Source organism: Lathamus discolor, chromosome 6 (assembly GCF_037157495.1).
Source record: "Lathamus discolor isolate bLatDis1 chromosome 6, bLatDis1.hap1, whole genome shotgun sequence".
Classification (NCBI taxonomy): Eukaryota; Metazoa; Chordata; class Aves; order Psittaciformes; family Psittacidae; genus Lathamus; species Lathamus discolor.
Genome location: NC_088889.1, coordinates 46,818,371 through 46,837,417, shown reverse-complemented (window position 1 = coordinate 46,837,417; position 19,047 = coordinate 46,818,371). Strand labels below are relative to the sequence as shown.

Below are 19,047 nucleotides of genomic sequence, written 5' to 3'. Positions count from 1 at the left end.
GCCTGAACCTGTTGCTAACACAGTTTATTGCGAAGTGTCTATTAAATCCAGTATACTGAGGAAAAGGTTTTACATTCCCTTCGTGTAAGTAGAAATCTGATGGTATCAATGTAGGAGTATTACGTATTCTGTAACAAGTCTGAGCACAGCTTTTCTGGTATTTTGGTCACCCACCTCTTCAAGTTATTTTCTCCGTTTGTTCTTATTAACTGTAAGAACTAGAGATTGGCCAGTGCATTGACTTACCCTGATGATATTCTTCAGCAACAAAGTAGAAATTCAACAAAGTAATTGCTATGTCTAACAATTTTTGTAAACAGCTTTAAAAAAAAATTTTTTTTTTTTGTTCTGACTAGCTTCAAATATCATATGAAATATCAGTTCTGTTCAACCAAAAAGGCATCAAATAAATTCTTCAGTCAACCACCCTTCTGCAATACTTGTGAAGCAAATAACCTCCAGGTCAAGCCGTAAGTATACAAATCAACTGAGAACAAGAGACACATGAGAGACAAATGGAGTGAGTTCTAGAAAGATTAATCTTTCCCTTTATGCATACATATGGCTGGTAAACTTTCCATCTTCAGCCCACAGCTAAGACTTTTTTTTTTTTTTCCCTTTCAAAGAATGGTCAACTTACTGTTAATTCTTGTATAACCAACAACAAGACAGAAAGCCCTTGGCAGCCACTGCTGTTATCGGCAGTCACACTGCTCTTGTTTTCAGTCCTGCTCTGTTTCCTTCTGATCCCCCAAGCAACAGGGGCTCTGCTGAGTTGCTGGAATGGGTTTGAGGGAAGATGCTCTTCCGCCCCTCTCCTCTCACTTCCTCTCTTCTCCAGCTGACTCACGTACTGAGCAGAGAAACAGAGAGGGGCAAGCCAAACCTGGTGAGATGGGAAAACAGTGTTTCCCTTAAAGCAATGCAAAAGGAAAGAGAGTCCCTCAGCAGAAGAGGAGTATAAGCCATGTCTGGGTGGCATATCATGTCCACTTACTTTTTCAGCACTCAGTCCATTGTTCAGATCAGCACAACCTTGCTCTTTGGTGTGAAATCCCCTTGGAAAATATTCCTGCCCTGCAGTTGAGACCAGAAACGGCAGAGAAACACCACTTCCTACACACCCACATCCTGTGAAACCCCTGTTACTCCTCATTCCTCCTCACCTCGACTGTCACTCCTGCTTCTTCACACAGTCCTTACCACTGATGTTGTCACTGAAAATATCAAGGGCAAAATCATTAATACTAGCCTTGAACACTGCAGCAGCAAAATTAAACTTTGCCCACTCAGTTTGGAAATTTTGAAGCAGCTCTGTCAGAAACAAACCACGTGGAAATCATGTCTACATTTTTTTCCAGCTTGAAGGAGTACTGTAATATTAGCTGCTATTTGCTAAACAGAAAAGTTTGAAGTAAATACTACATTAAACAACCCTCACACACACTCCTGTGAGCCAAGCTTTCATCCAGTGATACTTTCAATAGGACTGTTATAGCCACAACAATTTATCTTTGAAACCACTTGTAAAAGGTTAAAACAATACACTTAATGTATTTCTAGTGCAGGGTGTCTTGCCGTTTGCAGCTGACCAAGAGCTATCCTGTAAAGGAAGTAGCTAATCACTGTCTCCTTGGAAAATGTTTACAAAGGGACATTTGGGATGATGTTATCTACATCCTGTTTAAGTAGCTGTTTTATTCTTTTAAATCAGATGGTGAACCTAAAAGAAGTGTTCTTAGTAGTATTGTTACGCTTTTCCTTTCTGTGTTTTGAGTCTCACTGTTTCTGGACAGTAGTTATTTCAAGGGTAACAGCTGATTTTCACCTTATCTATGCATACTTTATATGCATACATTTTAAGAAAGAAGATATTGCAGTATGGCTGAGGTTTGGGTGGAGTGGGAGGAGGAAGGGAAGGAGATTAATTTTTGTGCAATTCTTATCAAAATCAGTTGGTAAATTGCATGTACACATAAGCATCCTGATGACCTGAATCAAAACCAATCAAGTATGTTAATTCTGAAAGACCATAAAGGAAAGGAAACTATTTCGCTTTCTTTTGGACTACTGAAGGGAAATAGAAGTTGCAGTAAATAAAAGCTTTTATCTTTCCCTGATGACAGAATTAAATGTGATTTTTGGTTTTAGAGATACAGAACACAGATTTTAGTTAGCAGTATCATTACCTTTCATGGCATATTGCAGTATCATAATACACCTGCTGTGTGCTACTTCTGAAACAGCTGGATATTAATGCAAAGTAAGCAGATAATCCTTGCAGGTGGATGATCAGTGCTTACTGTATTACAACATTCTCCTAAATAGGAAAACACAGAACTGATAGACAGGGGTAGAGCAGTTGATGTCATCTACCTAGACTTGTGCAAAGCGTTTGACACTGTCCCGCATGACGTCCTTGTCTCTAAATTGAAGAGACATCAATTTGATAGGTGGACCACTCGGTAGATAAAGAACTGTCTGGACAGCTGCACACAAAGGGTTGTTGTCAATGGCTCAACGTCCAGCTGGAGACCAGTAACGAGTGGTGTCCCTCAGGGATCGGTGCTGGGACCGGTCTTGTTTAACATCATTGTCAGTGACATGGACAGTGGGATTGAGTGCGCCCTCAGCAAGTTTGCCGATGACACCAAGCTGTGTGGTTCAGTTGATATGCTGGAGGGAAGGGATGCCATCCAGAGGGACCTCAACACGCTTGTGAGGTGGGCTGATAGAAGCCTCATGAAGTTTAACCATGCCAAGTGCAAGGTCCTACACATGGGTTGAGCGATCCCAGGCACAGCTACAGGTTGGGAAAGAAGAGACTCAGAGCAGCCCTGCGGAGAAGGACTTGGGGGTGCTGGTCGAACATGAGCCGGCTTCAGTGTGCGCTCGCAGTCCAGAAAGCCAAACTTATCTTGGGCTGCATCAAAAGTAGTGTGACCAGCAGGTCGAACGAGGTGATCCTGCCCCTCTACTCTGCTCTTGTGAGACCTCACCTGGAGTATTGTGTGCAGTTCTGGTGTCCTCAACATAAAAAGGACATGGGACTGCTGGAACAAGTCCAGAGGACGGCCATGAGGATGATCAGGGCGCTGGAGACAGGCTGAGAAAGTTGGGGCTGTTCAGCCTGGAGAAGAGAAGGCTGCGTGGAGACCTCATAGCAGCCTTCCAGTATCTGAAGGGGGCCTATAGGGATGCTGGGGAGGGACTCTTCGTCAGGGACTGTAGTGATAGGACAAGGGGTAACGGATTCAAACTTAAACAGGGGAAGTTTAGATTGGATATAAGGAGGAAGTTCTTTATTGTGAGGGTGGTGAGGCACTGGAATCGGTTGCCCAGGGAAGCTGTGAATACTCCACCTCTGGTGGTGTTCAAGGCCAGGTTGGACAGAGCCTTGGGTAACACGGTTTAGTGTGAGGTGTCCCTGCCCATGGCAGGGGGGTTGGAACTAGATGATCTTAAGGTCCTTTCCAACCCTAACTATTCTATGATTCTATAAATCCTTTAATCAATGGAAAAGCTGAAGTATTACTTGTAGGACTGAGCCTCAAAGCCATACAAACCAAAACATGCTTCTAATTAGAAGAGTGCCACTAGCTAATAACATTTTCTGTTGTACCAGGCTTGGTGTTTTTATACATACATACATAAGATTCACTGTTTTTCTTACTGGAACAATTCATTTTAGTCCACTGTTATTTAAAGTCTTTCAGATTAAAAACAACCAAAAAAGTAATCTAACAAACAGTTTCAGTTGCACATAGCTGACAGTGCACGACTGTTGCCATTCTGCAGCTTGCAAATTATCTGAACAAACAATTAATGATAAATTTAGGTATAGCTCTTAAAGTAAATTTTAGACTCTCTGGTGGCTTTCAAGTCCTTTAGGGAGTCCAGGGTGAAAACAGAAGAAGAAATTTAGTTATTAAAAATTACAAAATACCTAAATTGTCCTGGACTGGCTCACTTCTTTTGCAAGATTTGCCTGAAGAGAAGAAAGAGGGAAGAGGAATTTGGCCATTTTGGGGGGATTTGTCTCTGCTCAGAATCCCAATCAGGGTACTGATGGAACTCAGGTACTGACGCACTGTATTCACTACCTGATGTATATATCCATCTATCAGAGTCAAATTTCCTGGACTGAATGCAAAACCTCTAATTTGGGTTGCAAAATCATGCACTCATGTATATACCACTGGAATATACAAGCACTTTCACAAGCATAAATACAATTATTTTCAGAGTATTACTTAGCAACTGGATAAATTCTCACCAGCACAGCTGTAAGTCAAGAAAAGATTTTACAAAACGTCTGTGAAATACACTGAGATTGTTTTTCCCATTTAAAAAGTGGGAGCAGAGGCACAAGGGAAAGGCCACAGAAGATGTGGTACTTGAAATGAGAGAATGATGACCTGTCCAAAAATCTAATTAGCATTACTTAGTAATTTGCATGATCAAAGTACATGTTTTTATTTAATTTTCAGTAGTGAATGCTCAGATTTGTGCAGTTTCTGCAGGTAAAAGAATGCCCATTTAGCATCAAAAACCTGAGGAACAGTCAACAGATATGCAGAAAGCTCTTTTCAGCATCATTACTTGAAGGGCAAGGGACTCTAGGAGAGCCCACAGAAGATGCACAAGCAGTTTTCAATTATCTCAGCCATCAGACCACACCTGTACTTCTACAATCTTCTTTCCCTACTGACTACAAGCCATATACTTTCTGTAACCAAAGCAGTTAAAAACTACAATCCCCCATCAGTATGCCTCCTTATTTGCCCCTACTACATATCCATACTATGATCTGAATTGAAGCAGAGTTGCTATGAAAACATTGCATCTTGTTTTATAGTTAAAGGCAATATTGACATCCATACACACAATGAAACAGGAATCTCTTAATTTTGGAGCAGACAATTGTTCAATGGACTTCTCCATGATAACACTGTCGTAACTTCAATAGCTTAAAGACACAGTCAGTACAAGATCTGTAGGTAGAGACAATGCCTTTTACTAGACCAACTGGTATAATACAGGAAAAAGTATAGAGATTTCCAGATGTTGCTATTTTTAAAGTTTAGTAAAGCTTTCAACATAATTTTCTACAATATTCTTGCATTCAATTTGGGACATTGAGGTATGGATGGGTGAACGACTTGATACTCATCTAGTAAAAAGCTATTTGAATGGTTAGGCTCAGAGGGAATGGGTTGTACTCTAACTGGAAGTTGGCACTAAGTAGCACAGAGGTCTATCCTGGGACCTGCACATTTTAACACTCTTACCACCACTTTTAAAACTCCCACCTCTGGGGGAGGTGATGCAGTACACTCTCCTCAAGTTTGCAGGCAGCATCAAATCGAAATGAGAATTCAGCACACTTTAGGGCAGAGCTGCCATTCAGAGAGATCAAGATAGGATGGAGGAATGAACTGATAGGAACTTCTGTGAAATTCAGCAAGGACAAATGCATAGTCCTGCACCTGGGAAGGAAGAGACCCTTGCACCAATGTAGGCTGGGGACTGAAGGCTGCATAGCAGACCTGTTGGGAAAAAGGTGGAGGTCTTGCCAGGCAGCAAGCAACATGAGCCAGCAGCGTGCCCTGACAGCAGAGAAGGCCAACAGCACCCTGGGCTTTCTTCACAGACACAGAGCCAGCAGATCAAGAGAACTGATTACACCATCTCTACTCAGCACTCCAAACTGAGTCTAGTTCTGGGCTCCCCAATACAAGAAGAACATTGACAAATTCCCCAGAGGGCAACTGAGATTAGAGGCTGGAGCAGTTGCCCTGTGAGGAGATGCTGAGGGAACTGGACCTTTTCAGCCTGGAAGAAGATGGCCTTGGGGGGAGGTAATAACAGACTGGCTGTACTTCTGAGAAGGCTATTGAAAAGGAGCCAGGTTCATCACAGCAGCGTATGGCAGGAGTATGAGAGACAACAAATAAACTAAAACAAGATAAGATATTGATCAGATATAAGGATTTTATTTTTTTTTTATTAGCCGTAAGAGCAGTCAAACATTACAACAGGTTGCTTAGAGAAGCTATGCAGGCTTCAGACTTGGGAGGCTTTCAATATCCAACTGGATAAAGCCCTGAGCAACCAGGTCTGGTCCCACAGCTGGCCATGCTTTGAGCAGGGGGCTGGACCTGAGGTCCCTTCCAAATTCAGTCATTTTGTGATTCTGTGATTCTCTCCAGAAACCTTCTTCAAGTCTACTCAAAACCTTGCCTTTTGCTGACTGTGCCAGTTGGTCTGATAAAAGGTATTGCCTTTAACTACAGACTATGTCTTGCCTATAATTTCCAAGACTGAAAACCATGAATGTTCCATCAAGCAGTGGCATGTAACACACCTATATAGATCACTGCTAGGACTGGACTCATTCAATCCATCCCACAAACCTTTTGAACTAACAAAAACGACTCACAAGTAGCTGTAATGATCAGCCTGAGTGTTCACTGAGAGTGGTATAATAACCTAAGAAATGCTCTGGCAGAATCCAAAACCAGTAAGACCCAGGTACTCCATGCTCTACTCAAGGTTCTGACAAATTTCCTAAGCTTTGCCTTTTCCTCGTTCATAATTTCTAGTCTTGTCTCTTTCCCACCTTGTTCAGCAAAAGGCTAACTAGTGCACATTAACAGGTTTAACAGAAGCAGCCTTTAGAGAAGAAATGACAGTATAGAGGTAGATCGGATAGGTAGATCTGTTAGTAGCACAGCTAATATCTTTTGTAAGATGTCTTGCATATAAAGTACACGAACCTACAGCCCTTAAATGTAAGGAGGTACTGGCTACTGGGAGCTATCAATTTTTTGTTTTCTTGCAGAAAAGCTGCAACCTCAGAGGCACCTTACTGACAACCCAATCACAACTCAAATGAAAACAGTTTTTTCATGTGCAATTGCTAGCAGGCCCTCACTGATGACTTGGTAAACCCAACGATTCTGATTACTACCTAGTCTGCATAACGTATGTTGACTTTTCACACAGTGACTCTTCATAGCTTTCCATTTGCTGTCCTTCTCTCCAGTTATGTTAACAAGCTTTCCTCCTTTTCTGGAATTGCTTCCCAAACTAGATTGTTCAGCTCGCCTTCCTAGTGTTGTCTACTGACACCGGCATCTAGCAGATGCTCTATCAGCACCAAGGAACCTTCTCATACATGATCCCACAAGTACAGCGAATAGCTTTAGAAATCAGGCTTTGATCTTACAATGATCTATGTAAAACAGATCTAAGCGACAGCTATTGGGAAAATGTGTGTTCTTGCTCTCTTGCCATTGCTTGGTTGTGGCAGTGCCTGAGCTAATAGGAGTGGGTGGGGAATCGTTGTATGGCAGAATGTGCATTATTTTTAGTTGGGTTGGGTTTTTTGCCCTGATTAATTTTTGCGTGCAACTCACTGTGTACAAGATCCACTACTTGGACCATTGTAAAGAACAGGAATATAGACCCAGGAAATATGGCAAATTAAATGAGCTTAAAGCAGATAGAAAAGCACAGCTTAAGAAAATTATTTTCACTCTGCTTCAAGGCCAGGCTAGGTCTGTTGGCTTGCACTAATTTAGAGAAAGAAAGGCGTTATCTTGAAGTAAACAGAACTTCAAAGATCAGCTTGCACTGAGGCAGAAAGTTGGTTCCAATGGTAAAATCCAATTTGTAAGTTACTATTGTTGCAAGATCTTCCAGGAATCTGAGCACAACAGTATAAAACCACCTGGCTGGTCATGTTCCCTTGGGAGTAATATGACACATTCTCCATCCTAGCCACCATCATGTTGCAACTCTCTCAGCATGGCTCCTTTGGATCATAAATTATATTTTAAAGCAATCACCCACTGACTGAAGCACTGAGAACAGAATAAATATCTTGCCTTTCCATAGAGCAGATCTCTGATCCTCTGAGGACACAAACCAGGCATAAATCTACTTTACAGTAGAAACCCACTTCATCTGAAGAACATTATATTGAAGGATCAGTATGTCAGACTATTGTGTGGGCATGCAAGTTACAATTGAAATTTTGCATGAGATTGTGTACTGTAAGATTTACATATGGATTTCCTTCTTACCACAAAGATATAGTGTGTATTGTTTCTGTCAAACCTCAGTTTATTTGCGTGTGTATACACACACATGAACTGCTCAAGGAAAATGTGTTAAAGAAAAAGCAAAGATAGTTGGGATGCACTTCTGTGAAGTATAATTCAGCCAGGAAACTGGCTTACCAACATTAATTGCTACAGATAATATCACAGACTACATGACCTGTGCTCTTGGATATATATGAATGTAGCTGTGTTTGTTAAACCACAGCGACCTTCGAGCTCTGTGCTAGGAATGAGCTGAAAACTTACCCAGAAGAACGTCACCTACTAAATCACTGATACGATTACAGAAGTATGTGGGGTTTTTCCTTTTACCTGAGGTTTTCAGCAAAGCAAAAGTCAGGTTCACACAGCTCCTGCTGTGATAATGGCTGTTACCACTCCCTCTAAGAAAATGCCAGTGAGCTGCGTCCTTTGGAAAACTGATCGTTTTGGAGACCTAAAGAGAAATGTGCCCTGACTGTTGGCAGGGAATTATTCTGAATACCTGAACCTTACCAGTTAGTCTTAAAACTGAAGAAACAGCTTATGAAAACTGAATCTCAGTGTGAGGCCCAGTGGCATTCTGATGACTGAGTAATTGTTAAGAACATAAACTGAGCTCTCAAAATAAGCTGTTGACATGCAGCACCTGGAGTGCCGCGTGACCCAGGTCTTTTGTACTTCCCCATGGAGTGCATTTCTCAACAGAAAACCATTTGATCAAAACGTAAGTTTCAGGATACAGGGCAAGTTTCGCCCTTCAGACTTTTTGTCTGGTTATTTCTCTTCAGAAGTAAAGGAGTTGTCAATGTTGAGTTGGAAGAGCTTTAAAGAACTCGTGACTGTAGTAAAAGGACCATGAAAACTAGTGGGTCCCTATGCCTTGCTGTGCGGTCATACTGGAGGGGCGGTGTAAGGTGTCAAATAATCAGTCTCTTTAAAACCGTAATTGCCAGCGTGGGTGTTATCACCTCTCGGCACCCACCCCAGCATCCCGCAGACACAGAGCATACCACGGAGCGGAGCAGCCGCGGGCTCCTGCCGACGCAGGGCTCAATGTCCCGGGCGCCTTTCCGTCGGCCCGGCCGCTCGCCAGGCTCCGCCGCGCACCACCCCGGGGCTGTACTCCGAGGGTCCCGGGGCTGTACGCCGAGGGTCCCGGGGCTGTACGCCGAGGGTCCCGGGGCTGTACGCTGAGGGTCCCGGGGCTGTCTACCGTCTTCCGTCCTGTTCTCCCCCGCGGCAGGTGTCGGCCGGGCCCCGGCGGACACCCCACCCCTCCGTTGGCGACCCAGCCAATCACTCCACCCGCAGCCACGTAACCCCGCTGCTGTCAGAGGCTGCGGTTTGGTCGGGGATTCGCAAACCCCCCCCCCGCCCCGGCAGCCGCGGTCCTCTGCCCCCGTGAGCCCCGATGGCTCATCCCGCCGTGGGGAGTGGGCTCTCCCTGCCCTTCCCTGCCCTGCACTGACCAGCTCGGCCAAAGTTGTGCTGTGGAAAAAGTTGCGGCGGTTTTAGAGCCGGATGGTGTGAGCCGGAGAGCGTGTTTGGGTACCCGGTAAATCCGGTGGCTTCAGAGAAGAGCAGCCCAGTAGCTCAGTACTTCCTTCTGCCGATAAGATCTTCGCCTGCGCTCGTCACGGGTGGCGGAGCCGCCGCCGCTGCCCCACTTGAATTGCTTTCAGGCTCCTCCCGAGGCGAGACGGGGAGCGGGAGAGCGGCGAGGCTGGAGGAGGCGATGCGCGGGACCGCGCCGCTCCCCCCGGCCTCCCCCGCCCGGCGCAGCCCCGCTCCCTGCGCTGCGGGCAGACTCGGCCGGGCGGCGGAGCTGCGGCTGGCACCGGCATGGGAACCTTGAGGAAAAGGAGAGAAACCCAGTGAGTTGCGCTTTAATTCCCCCGGCGCCGCCTCCCGCTCTCCCGGGACGGTGTCCTGCCACGGGGCGGGCTGCGGTCCGGCGGCAGGGCTGGGGGTCACACACCGCTGTGCCTGGGAGTGTGATAAGCCCGCCCGGCGCGGTGGGCACGGGCGCGGTGCGCTGGTGCTGTGCTGCCCAGCGGGGGCTTCCGGGGGGGGGGGGGGTGGTCCGAGCGTCTGGGGCTCCGTGGGGGCCGGGTGGGAAAGAGGAGCGAAAGAAGCACGGAGAGGGGGTGTGAGGGGAGGGCGTTGCTTTACCCTTTTGAGTACGGGGGTGCGCAGGGCAGGTCGGTCAGCCCGGGCAGGGAGAAACCTCACCTTACGGTCCCGGCGAGACGGCTGGGCGGGAGGGGCGGCGCGGCCTTCACTCGGGCTCCTGTTACCTGCGGCACCGCCGGCGGGGCGCGGAGCGAGGGTCCGGGGCGCAAGGCTCCTGCCCACCCTCCTCGCCGGGGGAACGCCACCTGCCCCGGTGCCACTTGTGGGGCTGGTGATCATTTGTTTGTGGTTCTTCCCCACCGCCGATTAGTGTGCAGTGGGAATGCAGGGTGCTCGTGTCGTGTGTCCCCTCCCCCCCCCCGCACAGCTTTAATCTATATTTTATGTCAAGCAGCTGAGGCAAGGGGATCCATTCTAATGAACGACACGTTAGTTCCAGCCGTGCCACCGGCCCAGTTTTGCTTGTCCAGTCCAGCCAAGTTGGCCACAGTGTTACTGCAAACTTTTTTTGGGGTGTGGACGCTTTAGTTTTTTCTGTGCTCTGTTGCCAAAACCTAAAAATAACTTGTGCTGTAACTCCTACTTCGTTACTACTGCATTGCTAAGATCCTATGCCCTGTGTTCAAGAGGCACTGGAATAAAGCTAAGAGAGGGGTTTCAGCTTGTAAAAAGAAAACTCTGAAAGCTGAACAGGCTCTTGCTCTTTTCAGATGAGAACAGGAAGTCAGATCACAAAGCTAAGAGGGAAATTTAGAGAAAGGGGGAAGGGAACATTCTTTGCATAGCCACTGTTAGCTTAACTACGGAGGAGCTGCATGATGGTCACTGCTTCTGCGGGATCTGGACTGCATTTTCCTGACTTTTTTAACTACGGAGGCCTGGGGTCTGTGTTGGGTTGTGAGTGACATCACGTGTAGTTTCATGGTTTTCTCAGTATTCAAATGAGACGGAAAAAGGCTTGACTGGGGTGAGGTAAGGTCCAGTCGGTCTTCATAAGGTGTGCGTATTTCCAGCTTCATCCAGGAGTGTCTGTATGGGAATGTTTGTGTCTTTCCCCTCCTTTTCTGTATGTGATACGCACACTGTATAAATTTCTCTGCTTTTTTTCCCAGGACTGTTTTTTAATGAAGTCTAGTATAGTGTTCAAAGAAAATTCGTATGAAAGCTGAAGGTAGCATCTTAAAGATGCGGGAGTCACTTGCTTAGGGAGACTGTAGAGTGTAAATTGTCCTTGAAATAAACCCGTTTTATTGAAACACCAGTGGTTGTTGCCCTTTTGTGAACTGTGTGGTTATATTCTCAAGTCAGATTTTGCGGTGGTTCCTGTTCTTTGCAGGCAAAAATGTTTCAGCACTTTTCATTGATATAAAAACGTACCTCTTTACTATTTCATGCAGAATTATGAACTTGTATGCAGACAATGAACAGCCTTTACTTCTGTCTGTAAACATACGCATTCTTGAAATTTAAGATTTTATATGATCAAAATACAAGCTTAAAACTAGATATGGGCTTTATTTTGGTCTCTTTTATCTCTATTATTAAAGACATTAATCATGCATGCAATTTTAAAACAACTTGGTAAGAAATAATAGTATAGAACATATGCAAATTAATATGCTTTATTTGATTTGTTTTAGTTTTAATTGTGAAATACTCCACTGTAAAGTTGCACTGATATTTTGTTACCTAATAGTGATTTTCCAAGTGAAATGAATAAAGCTAGTGTGTGTATTATTTGATTATAGTTATTTTTTTTCCACCTTTGCTTTTGGTGGGCACACAAATATGTGGTAGTAGATTACTGCATTGCAATATTCCTGTTACGTAGTTTGAGGGGGTTTTATGCTTATGCTGTAATGTAAACAGAAGTCCCCAACAAAGAACCAGTACTTCTGAAAGTATTCTGAAATTATTCAAGGAGCTCTATAACTGTGTACTCTACAATCCATATTTAGAAGGGGGAGAGGGGGAAGTCATTTACTGAGCAGTCTCTTTGGTGTGCGTATTAAGTGGGAGGGTTAGGTCTTTCAGCAGCCTAGCTACAGGGGGATAATAACCCTTTAAATCTCTCCTCCTTTCCCAAGCAGTGTAAAATTTACCACTGGATCGTCTTGTATTTACTTCACCATTGTGCTTTCTTTTAGGCAACCTGCCCAAGCATGCAGCACAGCCCCTGAATCAGCACTTGAGCTGAAGCAGATCGGTCATTGTCCTAGCATCTCACATCTTACCCAGGTCACAATGGTGCCGTTGGGGCACTTAGCCAAAGGGGCCACTTTGGAAGATCTTCTTGAAACCTGCATTCAGTCTTTTGGTGAGTGGCTGGATGATTTTAGAATTTTGTTAATTTGTTACCATTCTGGCTACATTTATGTCACTTAATAGTGAATTACATTGATTTATTAGTGGAGTAGAAAGGCATGACTGAGAATTTGCTATGCTGTAGGTGACCACATTCTTATAGATCTGTGAATCTGTTTATGTATATATAAGTGTAATATGAGAGATTAGTTTGACTACTGCTTTTCCTTGAGAGAATAAGACAAACGCCAGTCATCTATACTTCTGTGTGTGTTTTTTTGTTGTTCCTTCAAGTACCAATTTGGTAAACTTTAGCAAATAATCATTGTATTCGCGTATTGCAGTAATATTCTCAAAATGTTTGCAAACTATGTGCTTATATAAAACATCTTGAAATTAGCAGGGCTATTTTTAAATTAGATTAATGAAATAGCATTGGATTGCTTCTTTCATTATCTATGTATTTGAAGTTGCTTCTCTACAAAACAGAAAGAATACAAACAAAATTCACAACTGTATACCTTTTTTAATCTGTTACCCATCTGTCCTTTTACAATAAGAACTTTAACATGTGAACAAGCATGACTTTTCCCCGAGTCCTACATCCCTAGTTTCTTTTTCCAACTTTTTTAATTACAAAATGTGTTTTATATTATTAAAATATATTAGTACTGAAGGCACTCAAAATGATTGTGAATAATTTGCTTGTAAGTAGTACATCTGTTTTGTTCATTGCTGTCTTTCAGCCCTATAAACTATTCCCAAACCATATGTGGCAAAGTCCTAGCTGCAGAGTAGTCTTTGGAAAATAAATGTACTTGAAAACCCACTAGGCTCTAAAATAATTAATCTATAGGTAAATAGTAACATATAGTGGTGATCTAGTGATAAAGCACATAAATACTGTGTAAACATGTAAACAATGACTGATGTTTCACATTCATTAGAAATTTTTATGCTTTTTTTTTTAAACTAGCATGTGCAGAGAAATGCATGGCTGAGAAAAGCTGATGAAACAAGTAATTGTCAGTAATGTTTTGCTTCTTTTTAGCTCTTTTCTCGTCCATTTAATTATTGTAAAGAACATACTGGACTCTATAAAGCCCCAATTCCTAAACAAATGTCGATTAAGTTTTGGTTCACTGAGAGTCAGATAAGACAACTAAAGCTTGTGTAAGACCTTCATACAGTTTTAATATTGTGACTACTTGACTGAAATTAATGTGTCCACATTTTTATGAAAAAAGGTACGATAAATATAATATAAAAATCGAGTAAAATTGTTATGGTGATTGATTTCAAGTACTGTGGGTGAAACCCTGAATAGGAGATTTTTGTTGGCTAATTATTGTAATATTTTTTTAGTACTTTTTTAATACTCTTTGTATAACAGCATACACATGCTTGTGTGTTCTCAGATTCCTGGGCATCTGTATGTTATAAGGAATAAGGTGACAAAAGAAAACAAATGGACCTGTCTAATTCAGCTATATATGCATGTGAATCTTTTTAAAGGGCTTCTTACCTCAGTTAAATAAGTCCACTAAATAGGGTTTTCTTGAACCTTGACAGGTGGTACACAGATCTAGCAAAGTGAATTGTAGTGCATCTGCAAACATAATCTTAAACTCACTGTTGATTATTAGGATTATGATGTGTGGTGCTGAAGTCTAGAACTGGGCAATTCATAGTAGTGTCTGTATCTGTGCATCTTTTCTAACATAATGCATGTTTTCAAGCCATGTTGGAATTTCCCAGTAGAGTATTTAAATAAATAGTAAAATGCAGCTGTTGCAACTATATATAACCTACATAACAATGTTCTTTAAAGAAGGTTCTTGTAGCTACCAATAAAACCACTGTGCAAAGTTCCTTCACATTGTTGTGCTAATAAAGGAACAGATGGAAAAAACTTTAATCTGGGATTTTGAGGAAGGGTGGAGGTAGGGAGAGAAATGGTGGGAAAACCCCATAGTTGCTGAATGATTAGTAGTAAACTGAGTGACTGAACAAGTTTCTTTCCATGCATGGTGCTAATGTAAGGCTATTGCTATGTAATAGCTCTGTTCAGACAGGAGGTTATATCTTCTGTCTCACATTCAGTCTCACATATGCTGACCTATAATATTTTGGATATTATTTTAGGAATTAGTTGTTGTGATCTGAGCAAGCTTTATTTCAACATTAAAAATACAGAAACCCGTAAGACATGAACACAGATTTCCTTTATATGTTTTAAGTTTACTTTCTGGAAAAAGCCCTTGATTCATTTGCTGTCTAGGGTTAAGGATAGCAATATGCAGTAGGTAGAGATGATGCATCGCATTTCAGAATATATACTGCATAACGTTAAGATCATACTGCACTTGTAGTATGTGTACAATTACACAAACAATTCCTACATTAAGAATGCAGCTGAATTTATGTTCATGGATTCAATTATACAAGTTTGGGAAAAGCATATAATGTGTAAGAGAAGCTGCTGTCAACAATGGCGTGTAAAGCAAGTGAGCAGCTTTTTGCCATATTTGCAGAGAATATCATGAGAAGTTCTGATCAAGAAAGTATTAAGAATTAATACAAACTTACAGCTATGAAGAACATAAGTTATTTCATAGAATCATAGAATAGTTAGGGTTGGAAAGGACCTTAAGATCGTCTAGTTCCAACCCCCCTGCCATGGGCAGGGACACCTCCCACTAAACCATGCCACCCAAGGCTTTCAAGACATGAGAAGGCTAAGCTTTGCAACAGTCTTGTAAATGGATTCCAGGATGTTTTGTAGAAAGACAATTTTTGTCCAGACAGCCAAATTAATCCAAAACCTATGCAAAGCAGGCAAGAGGCAAAGATTGGGTCTTGGTGATGTTGTCTGTGGGTCCACAAGAGTGCTGGGTAGGTGATGATGCTAGAATGTGGACAGTATAGAGTGATTTATTTATTTGTCTGTTTGTTTGTTTGTTTGCTTTAGAAAAGACCAGATGCTTTTTCAGTTTCATTAACCCAATCATCTAAACATCTACTTGGGGATGATGAGTGTGTGCTCTTTCACTTGCAAATTTGGTCTTCTTTAAGCTTCAACTGAGGAATGATAGGCATGTGCTTTAGAGACAGTGAGGGTCATATGAGATACTGGTAAGTCATGTAGATGATCACATCTGAGAGATCAGCATTACATCAGTGTTTCAGTAGCATGATGAGAAGGAGGTGCTGAAAGTGGAGGTTTCTTCAAGTTCCATGAAAATTTATATCAGGTTAGAATCATAGAATGGTTTGGGTTGGAAAGGACCTTAAGATCATCTAGTTCTGACCCTTCTGCCATGGGCAGGGGCACCTCACACTAGACCATGTTGCCCAAGGCTCTGTCCAACCTGGCCTTGAGCACTGCTAGGGATGGAGCATTTATCACTTTTTTAGGCAACCTGTTCCAATGCCTCACCATCCTCACAGTAAAGAGCTTCTTCCTTATATCTAGCCTGAACTTTTCTGTTTAAGTCTAAACCCGTTACCCCTTGTCCTACCACTACAGTCCCTGACAGAGTACCTCTCTCGCATGCTTGTAGGTCCCCTTCAAATGCTGGAAGTCTGCTATGAGTTCTCCATGCAGGATGAGTAAGATGAATCACAGAATGGTTTGGGTTGGAAGGGACCTTAAAGATCATTTAGTTCCAACTCTCCTGCCATGGGCACAAACACCTTCCAGTAGACCAGGTTGCTCCAAGCCCTATTCAGCCTGGCCTTGAACACTTCCAGGGAAGGGGCTTCCACAACTTCTCTTTAAAGACATTATCCTTTGTCCTTTCCCTATGTGCTGTGGTATAAAGTCCCTCTTCAGCATTCTTGCAGGCCCCCTGTAGGTCCTGGAAGACTGCTCTAAGGTCTCTCCAGAACCTTATCTTCTTCAGGTTGAGTAAGCCCAACTCTCAGCCTTCATAGGAGAGGTGCTCTAGGCCTCTGGTTATCTTTGCGGCCATCCTTTAGCCTCACTCCAGCCGTCCCTTCTTGTGCTGGGGCCCCGGAGTTGAATGCAGACTCCAGGTGGGGTCTCACAAAAGCGGAGTAGAGGGACAGAATCACCTCTCTCGGCCTGCTGACATGCTCCTTTTGATGCAGCCGAGCCTATGGTTGGCTTTCAAGTGTTGTTAAGCTTCTAATCAACCAACTACCCCAGGACTTTCTCTTCAGGGCTGTTCTCAATCCAGTCTCCTCCCAACCTATACTTGTGCTTGGAATTGCCCTGACCCAGGTGTAGGACTTTGCACTTGGCCTTGTTGAACTTCATGAGATTTGCACGGGCCCGCCTCTCCAGCCTGTCAAGGTTCCTCTGGATGGCATCTCTTCTGTACAGCATGTCAACTGCACCACACAGCTTGTGGGTGTTAGCAAGCCTGCTGAGGGTGCACTCGATCCCCCTGTCCATGTTACCAACAAAGATGTTAAACAGTGCTGGTCCCAATACTGACACCTGAGGAACACCACTTGCCACTGAACTCCACTTAGACATTGAGCTGTTGACCACACTCTCTTGAGTGTCACCATCCAGCCAATTCCTCACCCACTGAGTGGTCCATTCGTCCAATCCAAGTCTTTCTAATTTAGAGACAATAATGTCAGTTCGCTATCTTCCTGCTTTGTCTGTACTCAAGTCCTTAAAGGTTACTTAGATCTACCTAACAAACAATTCCAAGAGTGTGCTTGAAGGTCATGCTTTATATAAACACTTGTGTCTTCCTAAAAACATTTGAGGGTCATTTGAGAGGTGAAAAATCCCTAAGACCTCAGAATTTTAATGTTACAAAGGTATTTCTGTCCTTAAGCTTTGAGTGCAAGATCTTACTCTCTAGCCTCTTACATTAGAGTACTAGAAGCATATTTACTGTAGCACACGGAAGACCTATGCTTATCCTACAATTCGGGCACTTCAGTTACTGCTAGACAAGATGAGTGTGCTTAATGGAATAAAGATATCATGAAATAGCCTCTTTAAAAGCATGTCACCATGCTGTATCCCTGTGTCTGGTTTCTTATAAGAGATGTAAGTAAAGGGCTTTGAGAAAGCAAACAAAACATTTCCCAGAGCATCTGGCATAATTGTATGTGGAAGTTCAGCCACAGTAAACTGTTTGCAGTGGAGTTAGCTGTTTATACTCCTATGTCAGTCTTTAATACAAACCCAGAAATTAAAGATGTAAACCCATGGCTACTACTTTTCAAAGAAGTTAAAAGTCATAACCTCAAAGATTAACAATGTTCTAAGTAAAACTTACGTGAACCTAGTTGCAATTTGCAACTTCTCATGGTTGTAGTGCTCTTGGACAAGTAGTTCTAAGAGTAAATTGTGATATAAGTTGTTCTGTGGTGTCTGATCGGTGCTAAACTGGCTGGTTGCCTCAATGTGTGGTAAAGTGAGATGTTTGCAAACAAACCTTAGAAATTCTGGAAACCACTTCCATACTGATCTGAATGAAAGATGCCATTAATTGTTCTGATAGAAATCAGAAATCTGTCAAAGGTGCTGGTGCTGATTTTCTCTTAGGTGCTAGCTGCCTAAAACTTTACAAGTTAATCATAGTTAACATTTTATAGAATAAAAATTAACTACATTAGCAGAGCTGTCTAGTTTTGTGAACAGATAATGTTTCTGTAGCTAACTCTTTTATCAATGCCATGAAAAAACATATTGAGTCGTAGGAATTCTTTGAGAGCCAAGAAAGTATTGCATCCCTTTTACAAACAATGAAGCAGGCAAGTTAGAGTTCTCTCATTAAGAGAACTATAGCCATTTTTCCCTCTAAACTACAGAAAATTTGAAAATTGTATCAATTTTCCCCCTTTCAGTTATCTAGAAAAACCTACTGTACTCTTAATATAAATAAATTTTTCAGTCTGGTTAAAACATACAATAGCTACTAAAACAATCACAGTACAAGTACCGAGTTTATCTGTGTCCTTTTACCCAATTTACTATATGCCGAATTCTAACAGAATTCTGACTCAAAAACAGTTACTTCTTTCAAGGCCTATGCACATCCACAGAAGGCAGGTTTGGTTGTTTACTTCTTTCTGTTAGGTTTGCCTGAACAGTCATTTGTTTTTCTCTCATGCTTCACAAACTTGCAGGGTTCCACCCCTCACCCCTGAAGCTGAATGTTGAGGTCTCCAGTCCCAGTTAAAGTTAGTTAAACTTTAGTTTAAGTAAGTAGTTAAAGTTCATGGTATTGTTCTGTATTAAAATGTTGTTGATCATTGTGTGTTAAGTAATCTGGGTGCAATTTGGTCAAATACAGTGCAGAAACTGTAATATTGCTTGGCAACAGAAAGTACGTTAATGATCAATTAATGACATTGTGGGAACAGAAGAGTCGTTACTGCTTTGGAGAATTCATGACATTGTGGGAACAGAAGAGTAGTTACTGCTCTGGCGAATTCTAAGTGCTGTTTAGCTACCTATTAAAGTTAATTTGATTGTACCAAAATGAAAATAGATTTCTGTTTTAAC

At 42.6% G+C, this 19,047-nt stretch overlaps 1 protein-coding gene across 4 annotated transcripts in view; it reads left to right on the top strand.

Annotated features, from left to right (window-relative positions):
• Window positions 1-9,477: 9,477 nt before the first annotated feature.
• Window positions 9,478-19,047, top strand: part of RASGRP1 (RAS guanyl releasing protein 1) — a 44,312-nt gene continuing 34,742 nt past the window's right edge. For 2 of the 4 annotated variants that reach the window (XR_010614142.1, XM_065686618.1), the window contains exons 1-2: window positions 9,478-9,985; window positions 12,392-12,561. Coding sequence is in view for 2 of the 4 variants with exons in the window: in XM_065686618.1 (XP_065542690.1) it covers window positions 9,954-9,985; window positions 12,392-12,561 (202 nt within the window). In the remaining 2 variants the exon portion in view is untranslated. The remainder of the gene's footprint in view (window positions 9,986-12,391; window positions 12,562-19,047) is intronic. The other 2 variants (XR_010614143.1, XM_065686617.1) reach the window with 2 other exon arrangements.